This window comes from Haematobia irritans, chromosome 2 (assembly GCF_050003625.1).
Source record: "Haematobia irritans isolate KBUSLIRL chromosome 2, ASM5000362v1, whole genome shotgun sequence".
Taxonomy (NCBI): domain Eukaryota; kingdom Metazoa; phylum Arthropoda; class Insecta; order Diptera; family Muscidae; genus Haematobia; species Haematobia irritans.
This window is the reverse complement of record NC_134398.1, coordinates 185,160,806-185,186,781: the sequence shown is the minus strand read 5'-3', so window position 1 is coordinate 185,186,781 and position 25,976 is coordinate 185,160,806. Positions and strand designations below refer to the sequence as shown.

Genomic DNA, 25,976 nt, shown 5'->3' with positions numbered 1-25,976 from the left:
GGAACTTATATGTATGCAAAATATGCATAAACATTAACAATAATATTATTGGCGCTAATAAGCGAAATAATCTAAAATCTGTTTAATCCAAAACTTTTAATAACCCAAATTGAGAACAAAGTCGATTCTGCTGCAACGGCGTTTTTTGTTTGGCAAATTGAAATAGCGCGACGTCAATACGCTTAGCGTAAGTGTGTTCCTAAATTAAAAGCGTTTTCGTAAGTACGCTGAGAAGTTGTCAACGTATAGGTGGGTACTACCCTACCATACTGTTCTTGCAAATTGCTTTACTTCAACAAATTCTCCAATATGTTTGAATAATTAAAATAATTTCAATTTGCGAAGTTATTGCTATAGGTAAGTACTGACTTCAGTTTTCAAGCTGAAAATGGAGTATCTCTAGTTTAGCTATACCACTCAATTTTTTTTGGCTCAATAGAGAATTAATTTTGAAGGTGAGTACTAAGTTAAAATCAAAAATAAAACAGTAAAAAGTCGAAATAGCAAGTAACCGGTTTGCAACGGGATAACCGGTTATTCGAGTAAATAATCGTTAAGTAAATACCCAACAACAACAAGGATGAGAATTTTTCACATGTAACACCATATCAATTTGATAGTAAATCCCATATTCAACATTAATTCAAATGGCCCTACAAACTGCCTGCCTTCAACAAATTTTCCAATAGGTTTGAAGCATTAAAATGAAATTTAGTTTGAAAAGTTGTTGCTAATATGTTGAGAAATTGTTGCTAACGTGTTGAATTCTACTGTTGAGGGTAATGTCTGTTTTTTGTTGGGAACGCGATTTTCTCAACAATTTCTCAAATTGAATTTTAAGGTAATTCTTTGAAAAAATGTTTGAAAGCGTATTGAATATACGCATGTCTATTTTCGAGGTTTTTTTTACAAAACTGGCTATAAATCAAAAAGTATTCGATATAAAGGTCAATCAGTTATTCCCCTGCCAACATTTTTTGAATTTGGGGACTCTTTTGAGAATCCCCACTACGTCGAAAACAAGCATATACGACATCAAAAACTCGTCGGAAAAGCGCCGTCACTATTGAGAAGTTGTACCACGCCAAGTTACTACAAAAATGTTTCGCATGAGTGCAATTATTAGGTGCCTTTATAGATCAATTTAGAACGACGCCAATAAGGGACCCTCCAAACAATCAGAAAAAGTGCATTTTAAGATAGTTGTAAAAGAATCATTGTGGTCGAGTAAAACACGTTTGTTTAGATATTTATTAATTTGATTAAACATTTACAAATTCTTAAAAATATAACATTTATACCACTATCACATTACATTTAACATAATTTTTGGCATTAATGATGATGTTGAGTTACAAGTAGCGAGTTACATGTTGCTGCGTCTATCAACCAGTGTTTTAATTCCATGGAGGCAGCGTGTCTGTAAAATATCTGAAAAACAATCACTTTATTCCATTTGGAAAATCACCAAATTGTTCACCAATATACCTTTCACAATTTTAAGCGTATAATCTATGTTTTCAGAACTTTATTTTCGTTTTTATTTAATTAAAATATAACAAGCTGGTTGCGCTTGGCGTTTCACAAAAAAAAATGGCTTTTTTAACAGTAGGGATGGCAAATTACTTGCATGTACTTTTTGATGTACCTTTTCATGATGGTTGAAGTGACATTTACGAGTCTGTGGTAACGATGAGGTTGAAATGGAACTTTGAAATGCTGGCAGGGTCCGGACGACAGTGCTCGTGTCGAACATATCCCATATATTGTGCATTTTATAAGTTAATCCCGAAAGCATAATCGACACTGCTGCATGTTTATGGGATCGATAACACATTTACCGATTATTTAGTCATCGACGACAAGTCGTATCGATCCGACACACTGTAAGATTCTATACAAACACCGACATTCCGTCCGGAATAACTTATAGTCTGTAAAGCGCATTCAGCACTTTGTTTTCGTTTATATTTAAATAAATTATAATAAGCTAGTTGCGCTTGGTGTTTCACAAAATATACTTTTTTTGTAGTAACTTGGTGTGGTACAACTTCTCAATAGTGACGGCGCTTTTACGACGAGTTTTGGATGTCGTATACGATTGTTTTCGGCGTGCTGGGGATTCTCAGAATGTTGGCAGGGGAGTTCTACCATCTATGAAGTTTTGGAAAACATCTGAGAGGTATAGTTAAATTAGAGTTCAGCCTGTCTGTTTTTAGCTGAGAACGAAATTTTCTCAACAATCATAACTTGATATTTATCATGGTATTGGGTACCATTAAACTAAAAGATGATATATTCCGCCAATCTACACATTTAGAAAGGCTTTATTGCTTCAACACTTTCGTACAATACGGACAGGGTACACGTATAAGTAAACACTGAGTACGAATTTAGTTGTGTACCATCACACATTCTTCTTCTTACTTTGAGTAAAGCTAATTGACAACACTGAACATTGTTTAGATTTTTAGCAGAACGGACCGGGTTCTTGGCGAAGTATTGTTCCACAGGTGAGCGTATGGAAGATACTTTTCAAACCAAGTTTAAAATATACTTTATCCATAGGATTTAGCAGCATACTCAATAAATTTATTTGAGGAATCCCGACGTGATACCGCTTCCACAACATCCAACATGCCCACCATCATTGCTTTAGATGTTTCCCTCTCCATGATTCGTACAATTCCGGGACGCAGTGAAAATCCTATTACATACCAGCAATTAGCCGCAAAAGGTATATCACAACTATTGGAATATTTATCGAATATTTCAAAATTGGAATATGTGGCTTTACTAACGTTTAGCGGTAGTTGTGAATTGAAAGTGGATTTTACTCGAGACTATGATCAAATTAAACAAGTGGTTAAGAAAGTTGAACCTGTGGACAAGCTATGTTTGATGACACTAATGAAAAATGTTGCCACAATATTCACCAGCAATTGGGGCACACAATCCCAATGTCAAGTGATAGTTTTTACAGATTGTGGCTTGGGATTCGGTAACACTTCGTTGACAACATTTTTACAAAACTACGTTGGCAAAGAAAATGATGCCGAGTATTCTTGGGTTAAAGTTCTAAAACCAGTAAAATGGAATTTCATTTGTTTGGGTGTTCATGGTGATAGTTATTTTACCCGAGCTGTGGGAATTTATCAGCAATTGTTGGATTTGACCGGTATCAAAGGTAAGTGGTCCCTTGATATTACAGTTATGAAGATCAAATGGGTTGGATATCGAATTGGGAATGCTGGGTGAGGCATAGGAGGTATAAAATTGATAATTGATAAAAATTTGATATGACACTCTCAAAAATGTTTTTCTGATAAACCGTTGAAGATTCGAATTTTTTCAAAAACTACCAAAAGCGTTACTTTGTCTCGGCTATAAATTCTGGAATTTGTGATTGGGTTTTGATTCAAACTACCAAAATCGGTTTACCAGATCGCAAAAATAATTTTTTAGATAAATCAGTCTCAAAATATACCATAAATGAACGGGGAACAAATCGAAAAACCGCAGATCTCGTAATTCAATCAATGCGTCCGTAAACTCAATAATGAATTTTTGGTGTTTAGGGAAGTTTTAAGCCTACATTTAAGCAATTTATAGGTAATAATTTAATTTCAAGTCCATAATTTTTTTTTTTTTTTTGAATATCTTCCCCCCTAATATGCTATTCCCTTTAAGGACAACTTTACATGACAAAAGCCCCCAAAGATGCTGAAAATACTACGGAAACAGCATCAAGTGAATCTTTAAAGACAACCGTTAGTAGTGGGCATAAAAGTGAACTGGGTCGTACGGCAATGTTTGAAATGATTGAAAAATTGTGTGAAGCCAATTATAAGCCATATGAAGTAACGTTAAAATGTGGTGGCTATTTTCGCTTGGAATGCCCAGTATTACTATGGCCTCCACCTCTACCCTATCAACCTGCGGATAATGATAAAACCCCACCCTTAACATTGTCCAACAAATTAGAAATTTGTGGATATTTATCATTATCGGATATAGGTTCTCCATCGTCTTTAAGTCGTCACTTAATTATACCGAAAATTGAAAGAGAAAAACCAAGTCGCCGTTCATCGGATAAATCGGGTAGTGCTACCAAAATATCATCCACAGATAAAACACCAAAGTTAGATGTGAATAATGTCAACTATGAATATGAAAAATTGGAATTGGAAATACGGGATTTTTATACCAAAGATGTAAAGGATAACGATGAGACGGGTCAAACAACAGAGGAGGGCAGTGATAAAAATCCTACAAATACTGGTCCCCTTAATGAAATGCAAAAGGAATCTATGTGTGTCCTTTTACATGGGGCTCTCAAAGTGGAAAATTTAGCAGCATTAGTTCTATTAAATTCCAGTAAATCATGGTTTGGATTTTTATATTCCTATGCCGATAGTAAAAAGAAATCGAATTTGATGTTGAATATATTACCACCAGGCAATAATGTTATCCCATGGTTGGGCGACTTGCAAATGCTTGGTTTTGCTGAAGATCTATTGCCAGGCGATACAGCCGCTTTTCCTGTAAAGGCCGATAAACGATCCTATTCACAGAGCTGTGTAGTATGGATAAATCGTGTGAGTTTACAGTCGGACATTCAAAAGGTTTTGCGTCATGCCAAAAAAATGCCTGAGAAAACACAACATTTCTATAAGGAATTAAATCGTATACGGCGAGCGGCTCTCTCCATTGGTTTTGTGGAGCTATTAGAAGCCATGGCAACTCTATTTGATAAAGAAGCCATAAATCTGACTGCTTTAAATGCTAATGCTAATCCTGAATGTGCTATACAATTGAAACATGCCTCCATTGAGCTTCGAAAACCTTCAAATCGTGATTTAAAAGTATCCATTGTTCCTGTTCCCGTACAGACAGTAAATCCCACAGCTCAAGGCGTTCCACCCCCAGCTGTTCCACCTGGAGGAAGTTTTGCTTATTAGTTTTTGCAGAGTATTGTTAGAATATTTGCATGTAATATTAAGTTTTATATATAAAATTGTTTTATAAATTTATTAAGAAACTAATAGATAGATGTTTCATAAGTACTACGAAACAAAAACACAGTTATACAATTTTATTTCCCATTTTCAAATCTGGTAAGTCTATGTAGAGATTAATATCATCATGGTTTATACAATTTAATTCTTGCAAAATTTCATCATGTATATCTTCATTGTGATTCAAGCGAGCATATTTCCAACATTCCAAAGCCTTGTAATTTTCTCCTTTCTTTAAATTAATTAAAGCCAAATAGGCCCATACATTGGGTAAATATAGTCCACAGCGAGTGGCATCAGCAAAAGCTTTCTCTGATTCGTCCAAGTCATTTAACTGTAATGATAGTATACAAAAATACTGAGAATTAGTGTCACGGTTGTCAAAATTGGTAGAATTCTAACAAAAATGGTAGATTTTTCACTATTTGGTAGATTGGTAGAATTCTTGATGTTTTGGTATATTTTACACATTATTCTTCTCCAAGTCGGAGGTACTTCACATATTTTTATAGAAATAAAATTTTCTATAGAAATTAAATTTTGAAAAAATTTTCCATAGAAATAAATTTTTGAAAAAATTTTCTCTAGAAAAAAAATTTTGAGAAAATTTTCTTTAGAAATAAAATTTTGAGAAAATTTTCTATAGAAATAAATTTTTGAAAAATTTACTATAGAAATAAAATTTTGACAAAATTTTCTATAGAAATGAAATGTTGACAAAATTGTCAAATAAAGTTTTGACCAACTTTCTATAGTCTACAAAATCTTCTATAGAAAAAAAAATTGACAAATTTTTCTATAGAAATAAATTTTTGAAAAAAATCTACAGACATAAAATTTTGAAGAAAAAAAAATCTATAGAAATAAAATTTTGAGAAAATTTTCTACAGATATAAAATTTTGAGAAACCTTTTTATGAAAACAAAATCTTGAGTACATTTTCTATAGAAATAAAATTTTGAGAAAACTTTCTTTAGAAATAAAATTTTTAAAATATTTTTTAAAGAAATAAAATTTTGAGATAATTTTCTATAGAAAGAAAACTTTGAGAAAATTTTCTATAGAAATAAAATTTTGAAAAAAAAATCTACAGACAAAAAATTTTGAGCAAAATTTTCTATAGAAATAAAATTCTGACAAAATTTTCTATAGAAATAAAATTTTGACAAAATTTTCTATAGAAATAAAATTTTGACAAAATTTTCTGTAGAAATAAAATTTTGACAAGATTTCTATAGAAATAAAATTTGGACAAAATTTCTATAGAAATAAAATTTTGACAAAATTTTCTATAGAAATAAAATTTTGACAAAATTTTCTATAGAAATAAAATTTTGACAAAATTTTTGTAGAAAAAAAAATTGACAAAATTTTCTATAAAAAAAAAAATTCTATAGAAATAAAATTTTGACAAAATTTTCTATAGAAAAAAAAATTAAAAAAAAGTTCTACAGGCATAAAATTTTAAGAAATTTTTTTATAGAAAAAAAAATTGACAAAATTTTCTATAGAAATAAAATTTCGATAAAATTTCCTATAGAAATAAAATTTTGAAAAAAAAAATAAGATTTTAAGAATTTTTTTTATAGAAATAAACCAGAGATGAAAAGAAAACATTGAAGTGTTTCTCGAAACTTGATTCCACATTACCTCGCGCGGTCTAGGTTCTCTAGATAGCCTTAGTTCTTCGTATCCTAACTCCCACTACAATAGTGAACTGGTAAAATGATATCGACTTCTGAATTGCGCTTGTTTCATTTAAGCCACTAAGCTCCTAATGGCTGTAGTAGGGATTGCAATGAGAATCAAGTGTAGACTTTTCCAAAATTTGGGAAAGTCGACGCTTCAACGTTTTTTTTAAACTTGGACCTCTACTATTCGACTTTTCCTTAAAAAATTTGAAAAGTCATTTTTTTTTTTGACTTGCGATTTTTGGAAAGACAACTTTAGATGCTTTGTGTCCCCTAATGGGTGTAGTAGAATCAAAGTGTAGACTTTTCGACTTTGTCAAAATTTGAAAATGTTAATTGTTTTATTTTGTTTTGCTAAATTGAATAAGTAGTTTTCCGACTTCTATGATTTTTGACGCTTGTCGAATTGTGGGCTTATTTCAATTAAAACTTTTGTACCCTAAGGGCTGTAGTAGGAATTGGAATGAAAAGCAAAGTGTAGACTTTTTGACTTTTTCAAAATATGAAAATATTGACAGTTTGATTTTATTCCAAAGTTGAATAATTCGACGAAAAAAATATACGCGTTTCTTGACCCTTGATAACCTCAGTCTTGATCACATCGCGATCTGTGTTCTCTTGCCAGCCTTAGCTCATCGTATCTTACCTTTGACTACAACAACGAACTGGTGGGATTATATCGATTTCTAAACTTTAAAAAAGTCGAAACTTAACTTTTTTTCCAAGTTTCGACTTTGCCCTTAAAAATTTTAAAATGATTTGTTTTTACCTTTGCAATTTTTATTGGTGGGTTTTAGATGATTTTTCTGTTGTATTTACAAACGTGTCTTTATACTTCCTTTAATTTGTGCTTACCTTATAGCATGCTTTTCCTTTGCCAATAGCAACAATGAGACAACATCCCGCAGACTTGGGGCATAACGAAAATGCTTAATTTGTGCTTACCTTATAGCATGCTTTTCCTTTGCCAATAGCAACAATGAGACAACATCCCGCAGACTTGGGGCATAACGAAAATGCTTCTCTAGCTTTGGCATAGTCCTTCTGGGCCATCATTTGATATGCATAGCGTATTATGGATAAACTAAATGGTCCATAATTCTCCAAATTTTCTATAAAGCAAATTTGTGAATAATTTTTCAAAGCAATTTCCGATGGCCCACTACGAAAATATTCCAAATTTCCATTAACTTGAGATAAGGTAGCTTGCTAAAATTTGTACCACATATTAATTTACCTCAAACTCTCAAAGAGTAACCTAACTTACCAAAATCATAGAATTCAAAAACTTTTCGACTGGAAACGTTTTCATCTGAAATTTCAATTCTAATTTATTTGAAAAAATCTTGAATGTATTGATCATAAAATATTTTTCCACTTCTATCACTTCGCCAATGATTTCATTAAAAATCCATTCAGCAAATTCATAGAGACCAAGTTTCAAAAATAAATTAACAACTTTATAGAAGTGGCTTGATTTTATAGATTTGCAATTAATTTCATATGGCATATAAATTTCCCAAAGACTTTGTGGGATTATTGGCAATTCCCACAAACAATTTTTGTATAAATTTTCATATTTCCAACGACAATATTCCATTCCGGCGAGATAATTATGCTGCTTGTAAACACAATACAGAAGAATCCACGTCGATATATTCTGGTGATTAAGTTCACAAAATTGTTCTAAAGCTTGGATTAGATTTTCTTTTGCGTATTTCGATTGATTAGGATCATTCTGTTCCAATTTGTAGATGATATATAATGAAATTGTATTTCTGGTAAAATAAATGAATTAGGATTTTATTGTTGATGGTATTGAATGAAAGCTCATAAATTCTGTATGAAAAAAGTTTTCTGAAGCCTACTTACATTAGCAGTAAACCTTGAGTATACTTTTCTTTATATGGTTTATCCAAATAGCGCTTAGCTGCCACAAAATCTTGGCGTTCCATATCATACAGAAATATATAGAATTTCAATATAATATTATCCCGGTATTCCTCCTGCAATTTTTGAATTATATATGTGACCATCTCTAAATTACCCACTTCATATAGAAATTTAGCGGTATTGATTTGAGTAATTATAGCATTTTGATCTTGTTCCTCGGACATGATGCAATTTCCAATGCCTTTGGAACTACATTGTATTAAAATATTATAGGAGCGTTGTAATAGTTCTTCATAAACCAAAGTCATGAGATTCTAAAGAAGGAGAACAAGATAAATTACCCAGAACTTTACTAAAACATTTCATATACCATAAATTCGAGATTTGTCTTAGTATTCCGACGTCTATTAAAATCAACTGCTACCAAACGTAATATCCTATTGGTAAGGTTTCCCTTTTGGGAGCAAAAGAACTGTTTGTTGTCTTCAGCTGATTTAATATTATTTCGAAGAATATAATCGATCATGCCAACAATGGCTTTATCAAATCCACAATACAATTCGTCTATAATATACTCCGATAATGGTTGTGATGAGTATCGTCGTTGTTGCTCTTGTTGATACATGGGGGAATACCTAACTAAACTGTGGGCTTTTGTTGTAGGTTTATCAATAATGTCCTGAATTGGATCCGTTATGGATTTATCCAAACCTATATGGATAATAGCAAACGGCACTTTCTCCTTGAAAGGAGTCGATATTCTATTTCCTTCTATGGTAGATGCAGAACCTTTGCGTTTTCCCTTTTTATTCGATGATTTGGGCATTAAGAAATCTTTTGGGGTTGGTAACACAGGTTTTTGGTATCCTGGTGGTCTCATCTCAATGGCAAAACTGCAATTGGAGACTGGAAAGAAATGAAGAATATAATGAAAATAAAGTACTACAATGGCTGTGATTGACTGCACAGAGAAAAATATTTTGTGTCTTCAATCACGATATTAATTTATCCAATTAATTTTTAATTGAAATGTCTTCAATTACAGAAATGATAAATATCAATCACCAAAGTCAATTAAAAAATTAATTGATACAATTAACTAATAAGGAGTCATTTTTTAAATTAAAATTAATTTTAATTTTGTTTGAAATTTCAAAAGTTTAAAATGACAAAATTATCTATAGAAATAAAATTTTGACAAAAAATATCTATAGACATAAAATGTTGACAAAATTTTCTATAGACATAACATTTTCACAAAATTTGCTATGGAAATAAAATGTTGACAATACTTTCTTAAGCTGTTCTTGTAGTTTAGTCAACGCAATGGTTTTTATGTACAAACAAATTTTGACAAAATTTTCTATAAAAATAAAATGTTGACAAAATTTTCTACAGAAATAAAATTTTGACAAAATTTTCTATAGAAAAAAAATTGAGATAATTTTCTATATTTAGAAATAAAATTGAATTAAAATAAGTAGTAATTTTTTAAATTAAAATTATATTTCAAAAATTCATAAAATTGATTAGGAAATTATTTTGTTTGAAATTGCAAAAGTTTAAAATGGCAAAATTATCTATAGAAATAAAATTTTGATAAAAATTTCTATAGACATAAAATTTTGAAAATATTTTCTATAGAAATAAAATTTTGACAATACTTTCTATAGAAATAAAATTTTGACAATATTTTCTACAGAAATAAAATGTTGACAAAATTTTCTATGGAAATAAAATTTTAACAAAATTTTCTATAGAAATAAAATTTTGAGAAGATTTTCTATAGAAATAAAATTTTGAGATAATTTCTGTAAAAATAAAATTTTGACAAAATTTTCTATAGAAATAAAATTTTTTATAGAAATAAAATGTTGACAAAATTTTCTATAGAAATAAAATTTTGACAAAATTTTCTATAGAAATAAAATGATGACAAAATTTTCTATAGAAATAAAATGTTGACAAAATTTTCTATAGAAATAAAATGTTGACAAAATTTTCTATAGAAATAAAATGTTGACAAAATTTTCTATAGAAATAAAATGTTGACAAAATTTTCTATAGAAATAAAATGTTGACAAAATTTTCTATGGAAATAAAGTTTTAACTAAATTTTCTATAGACATACAATTTGGCAAAATTTTCTATAGAAATAAAATGATGACAAAATTGTCTATAGAAATAAAATGTTGATAAAATTTTCTATTGAAATAAAATGTTGACATTTTCTATAGAAATAAAATTTTGACAAAATTTTCTTTAGAAATAAATTTTTGACAAACGTTTCTACAGAAATAAAATTCAGTGAATATTCTAAAAAATAAAAGTTTGACAATATTTGGAAATAAAGTTTTACCCAGATTTTCTATAGACATAAAATTTTGACAAAATTTTCTATAGACATAAAATTTTGACAAAATTTTCTATAGAAATAAAATTTTGACAATATTTTCTATAGAAATAAAATTTTAACAATATTTTCTATAAAAATAAAATGTTGACATTATTTTCTTTAGAAATAAAATTTTGACAGACGTTTCTACAGAAATAAAATTCAGTGAATATTCTATAAAAATAAAAATTTGAAAAAATTTTCTATAGAAATAAAATTTTGACAAAATTTTCTACAGAAATACAATTTTGACAAAATTTTCTATAGAAATAAAATTAAATTAAAACAAGGAGCAATTTTTTAAATTAAAATTATATTTCAAAAATGCATAAAATTGGTTAGGAAATTATTTTGTTTGAAATTTCAAAAGTTTAAAATGACAAAATTATCTATAGAAATAAAATTTTATATAGAAACAAAATTTTGACAAAATTTTCTATAGAAATAACATTTTGACAATATTTTCTATAGAAATAAAATTTTGACAAAAGTTTCTACCGAAATAAAATTGAGTGAATAATCTATAAAAATAAAAGTTTGACAATATTTTCTATAGAAATAAATTTTCTATAGAAATAAAATGTTGAGAAAATTTTCTATAAAAAAAAATTCATTTTTGAGAAAATTTTCTATAGAAATAAAATTTTGAGAAAATTTTCCATAGAAATAAAATTTTGAGAAAATTTTCTATAGATTGAATCAGGACATTTTTTTTTTGTGAGCACTTAAATTTTTAATTGAATATTTTTTTAAAATTAAATTAAAATTTTAATTGGAAAAATTTTGATATTTTTTCTGTGCCACTTACCTTGAGGATACATGAAGATAGACAGATTAATATAACCTTGTAATAAAATTACTGTTGGATCTTTTTCTCGAAACAATTCAACTATTATACGATACTTATTAAAGGCCATAATATCTTCTAAAGCCTTTTCCATGGACTCAGTTAATATATAACGATGAAAAGAATTACACACCAAGGCCATATCCATATTACTGTCAATATCAGCTGTATTGAAATCAACATCTTCACTCATTAATAAGTCCTGGAAAACATACTGTATATTGACTTTGGCTTCGGATGCCATTATGCTCATACTATGTTCATTGCCAATTTTCCTATTCTTAAGTTTTTCCCATTTTACATCTAAAATCTGATCTCCCATCAATTGCTTGGAGAATGCTCTAAATTGGCAAATGGGTATCTTATCATATAGCATCATTTCATTGGGTGTGTAGGATAAAAGAGATAAGCGTGCTACAAGATCATCACTAGTATCCATGATGTCATCATCCAAATTATAGATTGAATTGAAAGAGAGATAGAGGATATTGGAAAATTTCATATGTTTCACAAGGGGATGTAATGAATATATTTCCCATTCCATTTTGCAGGTCAAACGATGAATGGAATTAGGCAAGGGATAGAGAAAGACAGTGTAATTGGAACGGTATCTTGTTTTTGTAAAAAATTCCAGTAGATCTATATATCCTTGGGCCACAGGCTTTCTTTCAATTATTACCAGCTCATCCTCTTCTTCCACTGCTTCCTCGAAATCTTCCTTTTCATCTTTATTATCATTGTTCGGGTCATTTTCTTTCGTAAATGATTGCACAACATTTTCATAGAGTATCAAAGAGAGAGGAGTCTCACAAGCCTCGATATCATCTTGTATGATAGTTATGCAAAAAGTTGGTTTATCTCCTATGAATTCATCCAAATGGATTACATTTTCTGGTGTATAATGATCGCATAGTTTCGTTATGGGGTTGGGATGTTCCAATTCTATTTCTACTGCAACATCATCATCGACAATGGGATAGGAAATGGCTTTTGGTTGTAGATATAGAAAAATACGAGTTCCAGTTTTTGTAGATTGCGGTTGATCCACATTGTCTCCCCCGCCAATATCTTTGATAGAATTTTTACGAGATTTACGTGGCATTGTAGAATTAAAGTAGGGAGTATTTTTTTAAATTAAAATTATATTTCAAAAATTCATAAAATTGGTTAGGAAATTATTTTGTTTGAAGTTTAAAAAGCCTTAAATGACAAAATTATTTATAGAAATAAAATTTGGAGAAAATTTTCTATAGAAAAAAAATTGACAGAAATTTTCTATAGAAATAAAATTTTGACAACATTTTCTACATAAATAAAATTTTGACAAAATTTTCTATATAAATAAAATTTTGACAAAATTTTCTATAGAAATACAATTTTGACAAAATTTTCTATATAAATAAAATTTTGACACAATTTTCTATACAAATAAAATTTTGCAAACATTTTCTATAGAAATAAAATTTTGACAAAATTTTCAATAGAAATACAATTTTAACAAAACTTTCTACAAAAATAAAATTTTTAAAAAATTTTCTACGAAAAAAAATTTTGGACAAAATTATCTATATAAATAAATTTTTGACAAAATTTTATAGAAATAAAATTTTTAAAAAATTTTCTATAGAAATAAAATTTTGACAATATTTTCTATAGAAATAATATTTTGACAAAATTTTTTATAGAAATAAAAATTTGACACAACTTTTTATAGAAATAAAATTTTGACAAATTTTTCTATAGAAATAAAATTTTGACAAAATTTTCTATAGAAATAAAATGTTGACAAAATTTTCTATAGAAATGAAATTTTGACAAAATTGTCTATAGAAATAAAATTTCGATAATACTCTTTCTATGACAAAATTTTCTATAGAAATACAATTTTGAGAAAATTTTTTATAGAAATAAAATTTTGGCAAAATTTTCTACAGAAATAACATTTTGACAAAATTTTCTATAGAAATAAAAAAAAATTATAGAAATATAAATTTGAAAAAATTTTCTATAGAAATAAAATTTTTGTTAAAATTTTCTATAGAAATAAAATTTTTGTTAAAATTTTCTAAAGAAATAAAATTTTTTCAAAATTTTCTGTAGAAATAACATTTTGACAAAATTTTCTATAGAAATAAAATTTTCTATGGAAATTTTCTGTAGTTATGACATTTTTCAAAAAATTTCTATAAAATTAAAATATTGACATAATATTCTATAGAAATACAATTTTGACAAAATTTTTTATAAAAAACAAAAATTTTGACAAAATTTTTTATAGAAGTAAAAATTTGACAAAACTTTTTATAGAAATAACATTTTGACAAATTTTTCTATAGAAATAAAATTTTGACAAAATTTTCTATAGAAATATAATTTTGACAACATTTTCTATAGAAATGAAGTTTTGACAAAATTTTCTATATAGAAGTAACATTTTTCAAAAATTGTCTATAGAAATAAAATATTGACATAATTTTCTATAGAAATACAATTTTGGCTAAAGTTTCTATATAAATAAAATTTTCACAAATTTTTTGCAGATAAAATCTTCATAACTTCCAGTAATTTTAGCTTTCTGGGCTTAATCCTCTAACGCCCCATTTTTTTGAACAGCTGATTAAATATTTAATGTTATCGACACAAAAGCAAGAAAACTAAACAAGGAAATTTTATACGGTAAAATTCAGTATATGCTGCAAAGTCTCTTGAACAGTTTCAACTAAGTTTTCTTTTTATTTTACCCATTTTTGTTGTCGTAAGGTGTGTTTTACTAAAAGCTTCCTTATTTATTGAAGCCCGCCTAAAGGCGGTATTGGGCATTAGAGGGTTAAATGTCTCAAGAAAAGTTTTTTGTTGTCTAACGTTAAGTTTCTTATATCGGAAACTAATGTTTCCGTTGGACTCAAAGGTTTCGGATATAAGCATTTGATCGTCGTGTTTATCGGACCACCTTCGTCAATGGGATCTATATATCCCATTTATTCCAAAATCTTGGGTAAAAAAAACATTTTGTTTATGCAACGTTCGTACTTACTGTTTTCCGTTTTTTTTTTTAATTCTAAAATTTCCGTTATTCAATTATTGCTCGTTATAACGATACGTTACGTTTTGTACGCACGTCTCGCACCCAACGTTTGACACTAATTTCGGTGGTGTTATCAACTTAAAGTGAATGCAACTGTAAATAAAAAGAAAAATAATAACAAAAGTTGAACCCTCATATTTGTGAAAAACCTACTACACAACAAACAGAATGGGTGCTCCAGAACTACCAAATGATCCAGGTGATGATAATTTACGTGCTGCCCATATATCACAAAATCCTCCCATCATTCCTAGTGATGAAAGTGATGAGTCAGAAGACAATTATGATGGCTATCAACCATTATCTATGGTTGATGGGGAAATGGAAACTAGTATAGCCCTACAAGATGAAGAATATGAGAATGAAATTATTGACGAACACAATCGATTCAATAGAGCACAACAAACTATTCCAATTGAGGGAAACAACCAGGAGGAGGAGTCATATGAAAATGCAGAAGTGACTCATGGAGATCCAAATTTACCTCCAATAGAAAGTATCGATTCGGAAATTGAACGTGAAGTGTGGAGTCAACCAAGGCCAGAGGAACTACAAATAGAATTAGATAGTAACAAAACACAACAGGTAAGTTGTTTTGTTTTACGTGGACGTGTTCCACACACTGCCAACCAACCATTGGTAGAAATGTCCTGAAAGGCTAAGGTCACACTATGCAAATATTTGACCAAAATGAATGTCAAACATTTCTCCAGAAACGTTTTCCAAATATCTGGATACGGTTTTTGTAAAATAATCCTACCATGATGTTATATATCCAATATGAGCTCAAAGTGTTTGTTGGTTTGGCTGGGGCGACCGATTCTTTTTCGATTTCTGTAAAATATTTGCCCAGTGCGACCATAACATAAGACACACAGATACCACTCTGGAATTGATTTCATTTATAATTTTTGCCCCTTTCTAGATCCTAAACGCCATGGCTAATTTCACTTTACCAAATGTCGGAGTGCCTGTTTGGGCTGAAGGTGTACCCGAAGAACGATGGAAGGAAGAACTTTTACAACGTATACGTCAACGAAAACCAACCACTAGTGATGCCACAATGGATGTGGAAAAAGAAGAAAAGTAGTGATATACGCAATATATTCCATAAATCTATATTAAAAAAATTTATATGTGTATTTAAATATAAACAAAACTATGAGTAATCGGCTTATATGAAAAATTTATGTTAAAAAAAACTAATATAGAAATTTAGAAAAAAGTTAAATAAACATGTGATTTTTTATTTAGTAATATTCATCTCTTTTTGATGATACAAATGAGGAGCAGCAATTAAAAACGGCTAGGAGTGGTATAGCAGGCATTTTTTTGTTTTGACACTTGAGCTTGAATATAGTCCAAGCTTATCGACACACACATTAGAATTACTAGCCATTAAAATGCTGCCAGTAATGCCGATCCAGCCTTATTGATTTTGGCATATACTTCCACATGTGGTGTATTGGTTAATTCACGTAATTTATCCATAACATAATCCACAGATATCACCAAAGCTGAAGTTTCTTGACCAAATGGTGTTGTTGTCATATTGCCCAATGCTTGTATGCAACGATAGCATGCCTCCAAATCAGTGGCCCATTTTAAAAATTCAATTAAGCCTTCTGTAAGAATTCTACATTTATCACCATTTGCCAAGCTTGTAGTCTGTGTTACGGTTTGATTTAAATAGAATGTAGCAATGGCTATTTGCAAATTATTGCTACCCGTTTTAATGCTATTGATATGCTCAACCAATGGGGCTAAACGAACATCAATTTGTTGGCGGCCAGCCGCATGTTTCATACTATTTGCCAAAGTTCTTATTATCATCAATTGATTGGGTGCAGAGGTTGTTATATGTTTCAGTAGAGAATCCAGGAAATTTGATGTATTTAGTATGGAGAAAATCGATTCATTGCGTACAGCTAAACGAACAATATCAATCACAGGAAATAGTAGTTCTGCAGTGAGAAAGAAAACAAAAATTGAACATTTTATTGCAGTTTTGGTTTTTTTTGTACACATTTACTTACCACTAGGCCACCGTAATAAAACTTGCAAGGCTTCTATCGATGTTTGCTCAACTTCAGGTTCTGGTTCGGTTAGCTTGATACAAGCTTCTAAAAGTGTATCGGAAACTTTTTCATTGGCAGCTGGTAATTTCTTATTAAATTCTCTGCAAAAAAATAGAAACAATTTTGTAGAAAATTGCTTGCCATATAATGTGCTTTTTTTTGTAGGAATTTAATTTCTAAAATAGTAACATTTGGAAAAGGTGTAATTTAAAACCCCAATTCAGATCATAATAACCACAAATTTAGTACGGTTTTAATTTCTAAAATAGGAACATTTGGAAAAGGTGTAATTTAAAACCCCACATCAGATCACAATAACAATAAATTTAGTACGGTCCTAGAAGTTTTGAGACGCTCCTACAAGAATTATAGGTGTATGTTTTACTTCGCCGAACAAAGGTCTCTGCGGTAAGATTTAGCCCCCTTAAGAAAAATTGTAGCACCACCCAGAATTTTAAAACCAATTCACGATTTGTCACTACACACTGAAGTATAAAAATTCTTAAAATACATTAATGGACGTACCCCAGATAATTGGGAACGTCATGAGCTCAATGGCAATTAGCGCAGGCGGTCAAGCCACGAATATGTTGAAATATGAATAAACAAGAGAGAGTCTTGTCCCGGTATTGAAATCTGGCAAACCGTCACACTTGGAAAGCTCGTTTAGGGTAACATACCACCAAGGTCCGTTACCACGATTATAGGGCAGTTTCAGCGTCAGAAATATCTACTCATAAACGTAGAAACGCCTCTGGGTGGAGGGTTTATTTTTTTTATTTATTTTTGCTCAATTTTGTAAGTCATGGGCCGATATAGGTTAAATTACAATAAGGGTTTCAGCCCCCTCAAGAAAAACTTTATCACCCTCAGAATTTCTAGATACGTTCATCGACGTATTCCAAACAATTGCGAACGCCATGAGCTCAATGACAGTTGGCCCAGACCACGAATATGCTGAAATATGAATGAAATTCCTCCATTTGGAAAATAGATAGTGTTGACCCTGTAAAAAAAAATTCTACCAAAAAACTACCAAAAACGTCTATAGAAAATGTTATTTCTATAGGAAATTTTGACAAAATTTTATTTCTATAGAAAATTTTGACAAAATGTTATTTCTATAGAAAATTTTGACCAAATTTTATTTCTATAGAAAATTTTGACAAAATTTTATTTCTATAGAAAAATTTCACAAATTTTTATTTCTATAGAAAATTTTGACAAAATTTTATTTCTATAGAAAATGTTGACAAAATTTTATTTCTATAGAAAATTTTGGCAAAATTTTATTTTTCCATTTGTTTTGTTTTGTTATTGTTGGTTTTGTTCTTTAAGCATTGTTGTTGTTTTTTATTTCAGCTTAAAACCATACATTGACTAAACTACAAGAGTAGCTTAACCAACAGAGGAAAAGAATGTTTGTCAAATTTATTTGGGCAAAGCCCTATAGACTATAGAAAATTTTGACAAAATTTTATTTCTATAGAAAATTTTGACAAACTTTTATTTCTATAGAAAATTTTACTAAAATTTTATTTCTATAGAAAATTTTGACAAAATCTTATTTCTATAGAAAATTTTGACAAAATCTATAGGGCGTTGGTTGATTAAATAAATGAATAAATAAATAAATAAAAAAAAAATCTTATTTCTATAGAAAATTTTGACAAAATCTTATTTCTGTAGAAAATTCTAACAAAATTATATTTCATGTTAGCCTGATACCGAAACAGGCAATTGACGTCCAAATGCATTATATCTAATTATACAATTATTTTTCGAAAAATAGTTGTATAATTAGATATTTTAACAAAATTTTATTTCTACAGAAAATTTTAACAAAATTTTATTTCTACAGAAAATTTTAACAAAATTTTATTTCTATAGAAAATTTTGACAAAATTTTATTTCTATAGGAAATTTTTGGAGGCTATCTACCAAAACATAAAAAATCTACCAAACTACCAAATAGTAAAAAAATCTACCATTTTTGGTAGAATTCTACCAACTGTGGCAACCGTGCTTGGGAGGCAGTTTAGTTTTCTAGATACTGTTGCGTAAATTTTGAAAGAAATGTTATTCCCCAGTTTCTCAGAACACTATACCAATAAAACATTGGCATGGGTTTCACTGGAGCAGAAGTACTGTCACTGCTCAATGTGAATTACTAGTCAACACAGCATTAAATTTCACACAAGCTTTCTATTCATGTGAGCTTTAAGTCTATTCCTCGTCCAATTGATTATGCGACTTTGTTGTTGTAGCCGCTAGGAATAGACTATTTAATTGAGTTCGATGTATTAAGCGTCTACATCCAGATCGAGGAAGCGAACTGCCTCTATTGGATGAGAGGCATAGTAATGTGTTGGATCTGTTATGTTCGCGAAGAGATTTTGTAAAGTGAGGCGAATGTCCACACTCACTCGGGAACTCATGTTGCATTGCTGGATTCAGGTAAAGAGATTGCCATCTGAACCCTTGTCGTGTGCAATGCCGACCTTATTCTCTCAGCCGTCCCGGAAGTGGCAGGTGTGAATATGATTTGTCTCCTGTGATTTAATCAGGTTCTGGTTGGTGAGTAGGTCGCAATGTTGCTCCCCCAAAATCATTTAGGACTCATGCTGTTCCGGTATCTTAGAGATAAAGTCAGTAGCAATCCGCAGCCCAGCATTCTTCACAAGTTAGAGGTTCCTCATTATTAAGCGCTTTTAGTGCGTTACCCGCTTCCAATACAGTATTGTCATGAATCCTCTTCAGACTAGAGGTGTGCACGTGACACGAAATTGTCGTGACTCACGCGTGAGTCAAAATGTCGTGCGTGAGCGTGAGTCACGAAAACAATATCTTCGTGAGTGTGCGTGAGTAACGAATTACGCTCACGAAAATATTCCCCCTCTCCAACATAAAACGCTTAAAAGTTAAATTCATTTGCAGTTTAAGTGACCCTAGGATGTTAAGAGTTTAATAACGCTCTCGATTTTAATCGTGATCACGATTTCAGACACGTCCCTCAGGTAAATTACTCATAAAATTATTCGTGAGTCACGGTATTTTCGTGAGTCACGACATTTTCGTGCGTGAGTAAAAGTCTTCTTTTCGTGAGTGTGCGTGATGCCTACCAAACAATACCCTGCGTGAGTAAGATATTTCCGCCGTGAGCGTGAGTAAAATATTCCTCACGTGCACACCTCTACTTCAGACCTTTTTGGTATGCTGCCTTTTCTAGTGACTTTCTTTTGCCAAGTTATTAATAAATACAACAAAACTTACTTTAATTTTTCCAAAACCTTTGTGGGATCACATGTTTCGAAGGTCAAATAATTGCTTACAGGAAAATGCTTCTCTCCTATGAACAAAAACAAAAATAGTATTTGAAAAAATTTCCTTCAATTTTTGGAAAACCCAAACTGACCTTTAACAAAATTTACATCAACTTTTGGAGTTTGTTGGGCAGTGCTATAGCTTGATGCACCAGTGAAGGGATCTAAATTGCCAGCAGACTGGAAATTGCTATTGGTGGAACCGGGAACATAACGATTACCACCGGTAAAAGGATCTTGATAGGCGCTATAATAAAAGAATTTCTGTTTCATAAAACAAAAGAACATAAGAAATTCTATTCAACTCCTACCCAGTATTTGTGGCCGTTTGTACAGGAGCACCATCTGCATTTTTAATGATAAAATTGGCCACCTGATCCAAATAGGCTTGAGGCAATTGATGTCGATGTATAAAAGCTTGAGCAGCATGCCAAGGATCCTCACCATGATTATAGGGGAGTTTCAGCGGTGGTTCAGTGTCTGAAATGTCTACGGAAAATACGTAGTCATATTCCTAGAGATAAATGATAAATGGTAAAACCATATCTCCATTTAGCTTAATTAAAATTTTTGAATACCTTTCCTTCGTGTAGTTTTTTGCCCGAAGTTTCCTGAGTGGCTCCAGATGCCCCAGTAACATCACCCACTAACTTCCATTTTCCCAATTCCCACATATAACATTTTACTGATCCATCTGGATAGCGAACCATTTTGGTTTGCCCTTCACGAGTGCCATTGGTCAACAGAGATTCGGGGCCAGGAAGGCTGTTCGAAAAGAAACAAATTATGAATGATAAACAAGAAGATGAAATAAACCTACTCTGTCTTCTTGACGCCTCCCAAATTTTCCGACATTTGCTGCTTTCTGGTTTCCACAGCCAACGTGTGGGCTTTGAGAACTGATTCAGGAGCTACTCTGGAAGATTCTCTGGTAAAGACTCTTACAATGCCATCACTAGAGCCTGTTACAATATCGCCATTACGAAGGCATGTGACTGACCATACCGATTGGGCTGGATGAATAATAGGTTCACCCATGGGCTGCCCATTCGTTATATCCCACATACGCAATGTACTATCCTCTCCACATGAAACCACACAATTATCACCCAATGCCTTTAATTGGGCCAACGAGTAGATATAGTTTGTGTGGCCATTCATTTCATGGACACATTCTCCATCGTCATTCCAGTAACGTATGGTAGCATCATTTGCCGCCGATATTAAGCCTCCATTGCTTAGAGTTAAAATACTTCGCACGCAATCCGTATGTCCTTTGAGTAGACGCAGCTTTTCTCCTTTGACATTCCAATAGCATATACTCTTGTCTGCTGATCCTGTAACGAATTTCTTTGACTCGGGCATCGAAGCCACTGCCCAAACTGCAGCTTCGTGACCTTTTAGCTCTACGAAAGTATAGTTTCCTGTTTCATCTATAGTCCAAATACGGGCAGTTTTATCCCAACTTCCTGTTATTATGCTATGACCTTCCACTCCCGCTGCTATGGAACAAACTGTGGCCTCATGTCCCTTCAATGTGAGTATAGGAATTATGGCATTCTCTTGATATATACAAACAGTGGCATCATTACTACCCGTACAAAGCCAACCTTCTCCTTCATGGTAAAATACGCAGGATACGAAATTTTTATGATCCTGTAATGTTACCGCCTCAATGAAGGTATTATCAAGGGGCTTCCAAAGTTTTGTAGTCTTATCTCTTGAACCTGATGCAATCATTTGACCACTTTCTGATAAACCGGCAGAGCACACTGAACGAACATCCATACTATGCCCTACCAATTCACAACTCAATTTGTAGTCATCCAAAGTTGGCGAAGCCGCAGAGGATGTTGATGCCATTGTTGAATGTTGCCGCTTTTCTTTATTGCAAATAAATATAAATTTCTATTTTCCTATTCGCTTAAGGATACGGGACGCGATCGCGGAAAACCTCAAGCAAGTGTACACTCCTATCGAGATCTATGTAGTTTGCAAAATCAGACACCTATTGTTGTCGCAAAAAATTTCCCGGCAGCCAATGATTAGCCAACTTTTAGCTGGGAGGGTTGCCGTAGTAATTAAATTTATGGTAATTTGCAATAAACAAGAGTAACGCTACAAATATGCTACGTTTAATTCTTCTTTTTTAATTTATTCTTTATGTATATAAAAATATCATTTATCATGCATTTTATTCTCTTGTTTGTAATTTAATTTGAAAGGGCATATAAATTTATTATTTTATGATTTGGTTCGGTTTTCGAAACCTGGCAGCCCTGTAACGTGAAATGTCATTTTCGTCAATTTGTATTTGAGGTGTTGCCAATTTATAATTTTGTATCTTATTTGGAATTGCCAAGTTTGTATGTGAATATTGCAGGGTGATACAAATGTTTATTATCTAAGTTCTGTCACCCTGTTTCTGACAGAGCAACCGGTAAATTTCAAAATTCGATTATCGGAGTGAAATTGAATGTGCAAAACTATAGTTGAAGACAAATAAACAAAAACACATATTTGTATGTTCGTCCATATTCTGAAAAGCTACTAAATGCAATAAGTAAATACTTTGTTTATTGATATGCCTTTTATAAATATTTTGGGAAAATACAAAACATATTCTTACTCGTAGTTGTGAGTTGAGCATTAAGTTCAAGTTTAGCCGCTAAAATCGTCTTTTTTTCACTAAAGTGAAAACTAAATCAGTAAAAAGGCATAAAATTATACATATTACATTGTTGCAGATTTCATTATAACTTGATGGGGAATAGCCCACAGCAAATTTTCACAAAGATTGTATTCCTTAAAATGGATTATTAAAGAAAGGTAATCTTGAAAAAGTGACTTTTTTAGCGGCTAAACTCGAACGTAATACCCACCTTTACGATCACGGTTGCCACAGTTGGTAGAATGGTAGATTTTTTACTGTTTGGTAGAATTCTTGATGTTTTTGGCAGATTTTGCAAAATATATTCCTGTCCAGCTAAAATGTAAATAGAAATAAAATGTTGACAAAATTTTCTATAGAAATAAAATTTTGACAAAATTTTCTATAAAAATATAATTATGTCAAAATTTTCTATAGAAATAAAATGTTGACAAAATTTTCTATAGAAATAAAATGTTGACAAGATTTTCTATAGAAATAAAATTATGACAAAAATTTCTATAGAAATAAAATTTTGACAACATTTTCTATAAAAATATAATTATGTCAAAATTTTCTATAGAAATAAAATTTTGATAAAAATTTCTATAGAAATAAAATTTTGACAAAATTTTCTATAAAAATATAATTATGTCAAAATTTTCTATGGAAATAAAATGTTGACAAGATTTTCTATAGAAATAAAATTATGACATAATTTTCTATAGAAATAAAATGTTGACAACATTTTCTATAGAAATAAAATGTTGACAAGATTTTCTATAGAAATAAAATTATGACAAAAATTTCTATAGAAATAAAATTTTGATAAAATTTTCTATAGAAATAAAATTTTGATAAAATTTTCTATAGAAATAAAATTTTGACAAAATTTTCTATAGAAATAAAATTATGACAAAAATTTTGAAAAAATTTTGTATAGAAATAAAATTTTTATAAAATTTTCTATAGAAATAAAATTTTGACATAATTGTCTATAGAAATAAAATGTTGACAAAATTTTCTATAAAAATAAAATTTTTACAAAATTTTCTATAGAAATAAAATTTTGACAAAATTTTCTATAGAAATAAAATTTTGACAAAATTTTCTATGGAAACAAAATTTTGACAAAAATTTCTATAGAAATAAAATTTTGACAAAATTTTCTATAGAAATAAAATTTCGACAAAATTTTCTATAAAAATATAATTTTTACAAAATTTTCTATAGAAATAAAATGTTGACAAAATTTTCTATAGAATTAAAATGTTGACAAATTTTTCTATAGAAATAAAATTATGAGAAAAATTTCTATAGAAATAAAATTTTGAAAAAAAAATTGTATAGAAATAAAAATTTGAAAAATTTTGTGTAGAAATAAAATTTTGATAAACTTTTCTATAGAAATAAAATTTTGACAAAATTTTCTATAGAAATAAAATGTTGACAAAATTTTCTATAGAAATAAAATGTTGACAAGATTTTCTATAGAAATAAAATTATGACAAAAATTTCTATAGAAATAAAATGTTGACAAAATTTTCTATAGAAATAAAATTATGACAAAAATTTCTATAGAAATAAAATTTTGAGAAAAAAAAATTGTATAGAAATAAAATTTTGAAACAATTTTGTATAGAAATAAAATTTTGATAAAATTTTCTATAGAAATAAAATTTTGATATAATTTTCTACAAAAATAAAATTTTGACAAAATTTTCTATAGAAATAAAATTTCGTCAAAATTTTCTATAAAAATATAATTTTGACAAAATTTTCTATAGAAATAAAATGTTGACAAATTTTTCTATAGAAATAAAATTATGAAAAAAATTTCTATAGAAATAAAATTTTGAACTAAGAATTGTATAGAAATAAAAATTTGTGTAGAAATAAAATTTTGGTAAAATTTTTTATAGAAATAAAATTTTGACAAAACTTTCTATAGAAATAAAATGTTGACAAGATTTTCTATAGAAATAAAACTATGACAAAAATTTCTATAGAAATAAAATTTTGAAAAAAAATTGTATAGAAATAAAAATTTGAAAAAATTTTGTATAGACATAAAATTTTGATAAAATATTCTATAGAAATAACATTTTGACAAAATTTTCTATAGAGATAAAATTTTGGCAAAATTTTCTATAGAAATAAAATTTTGACAAAATTTTTTATAGAAATAAAATTATGGCAAAAATCTCTATAGAAATAAAATGTTGACAAAATTTTCTATAGAAATAAAATGTTGACAAATTTTTCTATAGAAATAAAATTATGACAAAAATTTCTATAGAAATAAAATGTTGACAAAAGATTATATAGAAATAAAATTTTGACAAAATTTTCTACAGAAATAAAATTTTGCAAAATTTCATATAGAAATAAAATTTTGAGAAAATTGTCTATAGAAATATAATGTTGACAAAATTTTCTGTAGAAAAAAATTTTGACAACATTTTTTATAGAAATAAAATTTTGACAAAATTTTTTATAGAAATAAAATGTTGAGAAAATCTTCTATAGCAATACAATTTTGACAAAATTTTCTATAGAAATAAAATTTTGACAAAGTTTTCTATAGAAATCAAATTTTGACAAAATTTTCTATAGAAATCAAAGTTTGATAAAATTTTCTATAGAAATCAAGTTTTAACAAAATTATCTATAGAAATAAAATTTTTACAAAATTTTCTATACAAATAAAATTTTTCACAAATTTTCTATGGAAATAAAATTTTGACAAAATTTTCTATAGAGATAAAATTTTGACAAAATTTTCTATAGAAATAAAATTTTGTCCGAAATTTCTATAGAAATAAAATTATGACAAAAATTTCTATAGAAATAAAATTTTGAAAAAAATATTGTATAGAAATAAAATTTTGATAAAATTTTTTATAGAAATACAAGTTTGATAAAATTTTCTATAGAAATAAAATTTTGATAAAATTTTCTATAGAAATAAAATTTTCTATAGAAATAAAATTTTG

At 29.3% G+C, this 25,976-nt stretch overlaps 4 protein-coding genes and 1 long non-coding RNA gene across 5 annotated transcripts; 2 read left to right on the top strand and 3 right to left on the bottom strand.

The window, feature by feature from the left end:
* Positions 1 to 1,233: 1,233 nt before the first annotated feature.
* Positions 1,234 to 1,716, bottom strand: LOC142224403 (uncharacterized). Its single transcript, XR_012719148.1, has 2 exons — positions 1,489 to 1,716; positions 1,234 to 1,431 (listed from the first exon to the last, which is right to left on the bottom strand). It is a non-coding gene; the product is annotated as an uncharacterized LOC142224403 (long non-coding RNA).
* Positions 1,717 to 2,390: 674 nt separating this feature from the next.
* Positions 2,391 to 5,084, top strand: IntS14 (integrator complex subunit 14). The gene is made up of 3 exons (XM_075297014.1): positions 2,391 to 2,513; positions 2,569 to 3,187; positions 3,691 to 5,084. The coding sequence occupies exons 2-3, from the start codon at positions 2,638 to 2,640 to the stop codon at positions 4,959 to 4,961; spliced, it is 1,821 nt and encodes a 606-aa protein (XP_075153129.1). The 5' UTR covers positions 2,391 to 2,513; positions 2,569 to 2,637; the 3' UTR covers positions 4,962 to 5,084.
* On the bottom strand, positions 4,999 to 13,010 carry LOC142226796 (uncharacterized). Its single transcript, XM_075297013.1, has 6 exons — positions 11,806 to 13,010; positions 8,973 to 9,508; positions 8,582 to 8,916; positions 7,977 to 8,487; positions 7,655 to 7,918; positions 4,999 to 5,352 (listed from the first exon to the last, which is right to left on the bottom strand). The coding sequence occupies exons 1-6, from the start codon at positions 12,944 to 12,946 to the stop codon at positions 5,086 to 5,088; spliced, it is 3,054 nt and encodes a 1,017-aa protein (XP_075153128.1). The 5' UTR covers positions 12,947 to 13,010; the 3' UTR covers positions 4,999 to 5,085.
* Positions 13,011 to 15,018: 2,008 nt separating this feature from the next.
* LOC142226795 (uncharacterized) lies at positions 15,019 to 16,164 on the top strand. Its single transcript, XM_075297012.1, has 2 exons — positions 15,019 to 15,514; positions 15,855 to 16,164. Exons 1-2 carry the CDS (start codon positions 15,098 to 15,100, stop codon positions 16,017 to 16,019), a joined length of 582 nt encoding a protein of 193 aa, XP_075153127.1. The 5' UTR covers positions 15,019 to 15,097; the 3' UTR covers positions 16,020 to 16,164.
* On the bottom strand, positions 16,025 to 22,395 carry Plap (phospholipase A2 activator protein). Its single transcript, XM_075297011.1, has 7 exons — positions 21,151 to 22,395; positions 20,909 to 21,095; positions 20,642 to 20,844; positions 20,423 to 20,577; positions 20,281 to 20,356; positions 16,966 to 17,108; positions 16,025 to 16,893 (listed from the first exon to the last, which is right to left on the bottom strand). Exons 1-7 carry the CDS (start codon positions 22,191 to 22,193, stop codon positions 16,328 to 16,330), a joined length of 2,373 nt encoding a protein of 790 aa, XP_075153126.1. The 5' UTR covers positions 22,194 to 22,395; the 3' UTR covers positions 16,025 to 16,327.
* Positions 22,396 to 25,976: the final 3,581 nt, after the last annotated feature.

Coding starts and splice junctions, on each gene's coding strand:
- LOC142226795 (XM_075297012.1), top strand. CDS start 15,098: ATGGGTGCTCCAGAACTACCAAATGATCCAGGTGATGATAATTTACGT. Junction 15,515..15,854: donor ATAGTAACAAAACACAACAG/GTAAGTTGTTTT, acceptor GCCCCTTTCTAG/ATCCTAAACGCCATGGCTAA.
- Plap (XM_075297011.1), bottom strand. CDS start 22,193: ATGGCATCAACATCCTCTGCGGCTTCGCCAACTTTGGATGACTACAAA. Junction 21,096..21,150: donor GGAGGCGTCAAGAAGACAGA/GTAGGTTTATTT, acceptor CTTTTCGAACAG/CCTTCCTGGCCCCGAATCTC. Junction 20,578..20,641: donor CAAACGGCCACAAATACTGG/GTAGGAGTTGAA, acceptor CTTTTATTATAG/CGCCTATCAAGATCCTTTTA.
- LOC142226796 (XM_075297013.1), bottom strand. CDS start 12,946: ATGCCACGTAAATCTCGTAAAAATTCTATCAAAGATATTGGCGGGGGA. Junction 9,509..11,805: donor TATCTTCATGTATCCTCAAG/GTAAGTGGCACA, acceptor ATTTCTTTCCAG/TCTCCAATTGCAGTTTTGCC. Junction 7,919..7,976: donor TTTTGAATTCTATGATTTTG/GTAAGTTAGGTT, acceptor TACAAATTTTAG/CAAGCTACCTTATCTCAAGT.
- IntS14 (XM_075297014.1), top strand. CDS start 2,638: ATGCCCACCATCATTGCTTTAGATGTTTCCCTCTCCATGATTCGTACA. Junction 3,188..3,690: donor GGATTTGACCGGTATCAAAG/GTAAGTGGTCCC, acceptor ATTCCCTTTAAG/GACAACTTTACATGACAAAA.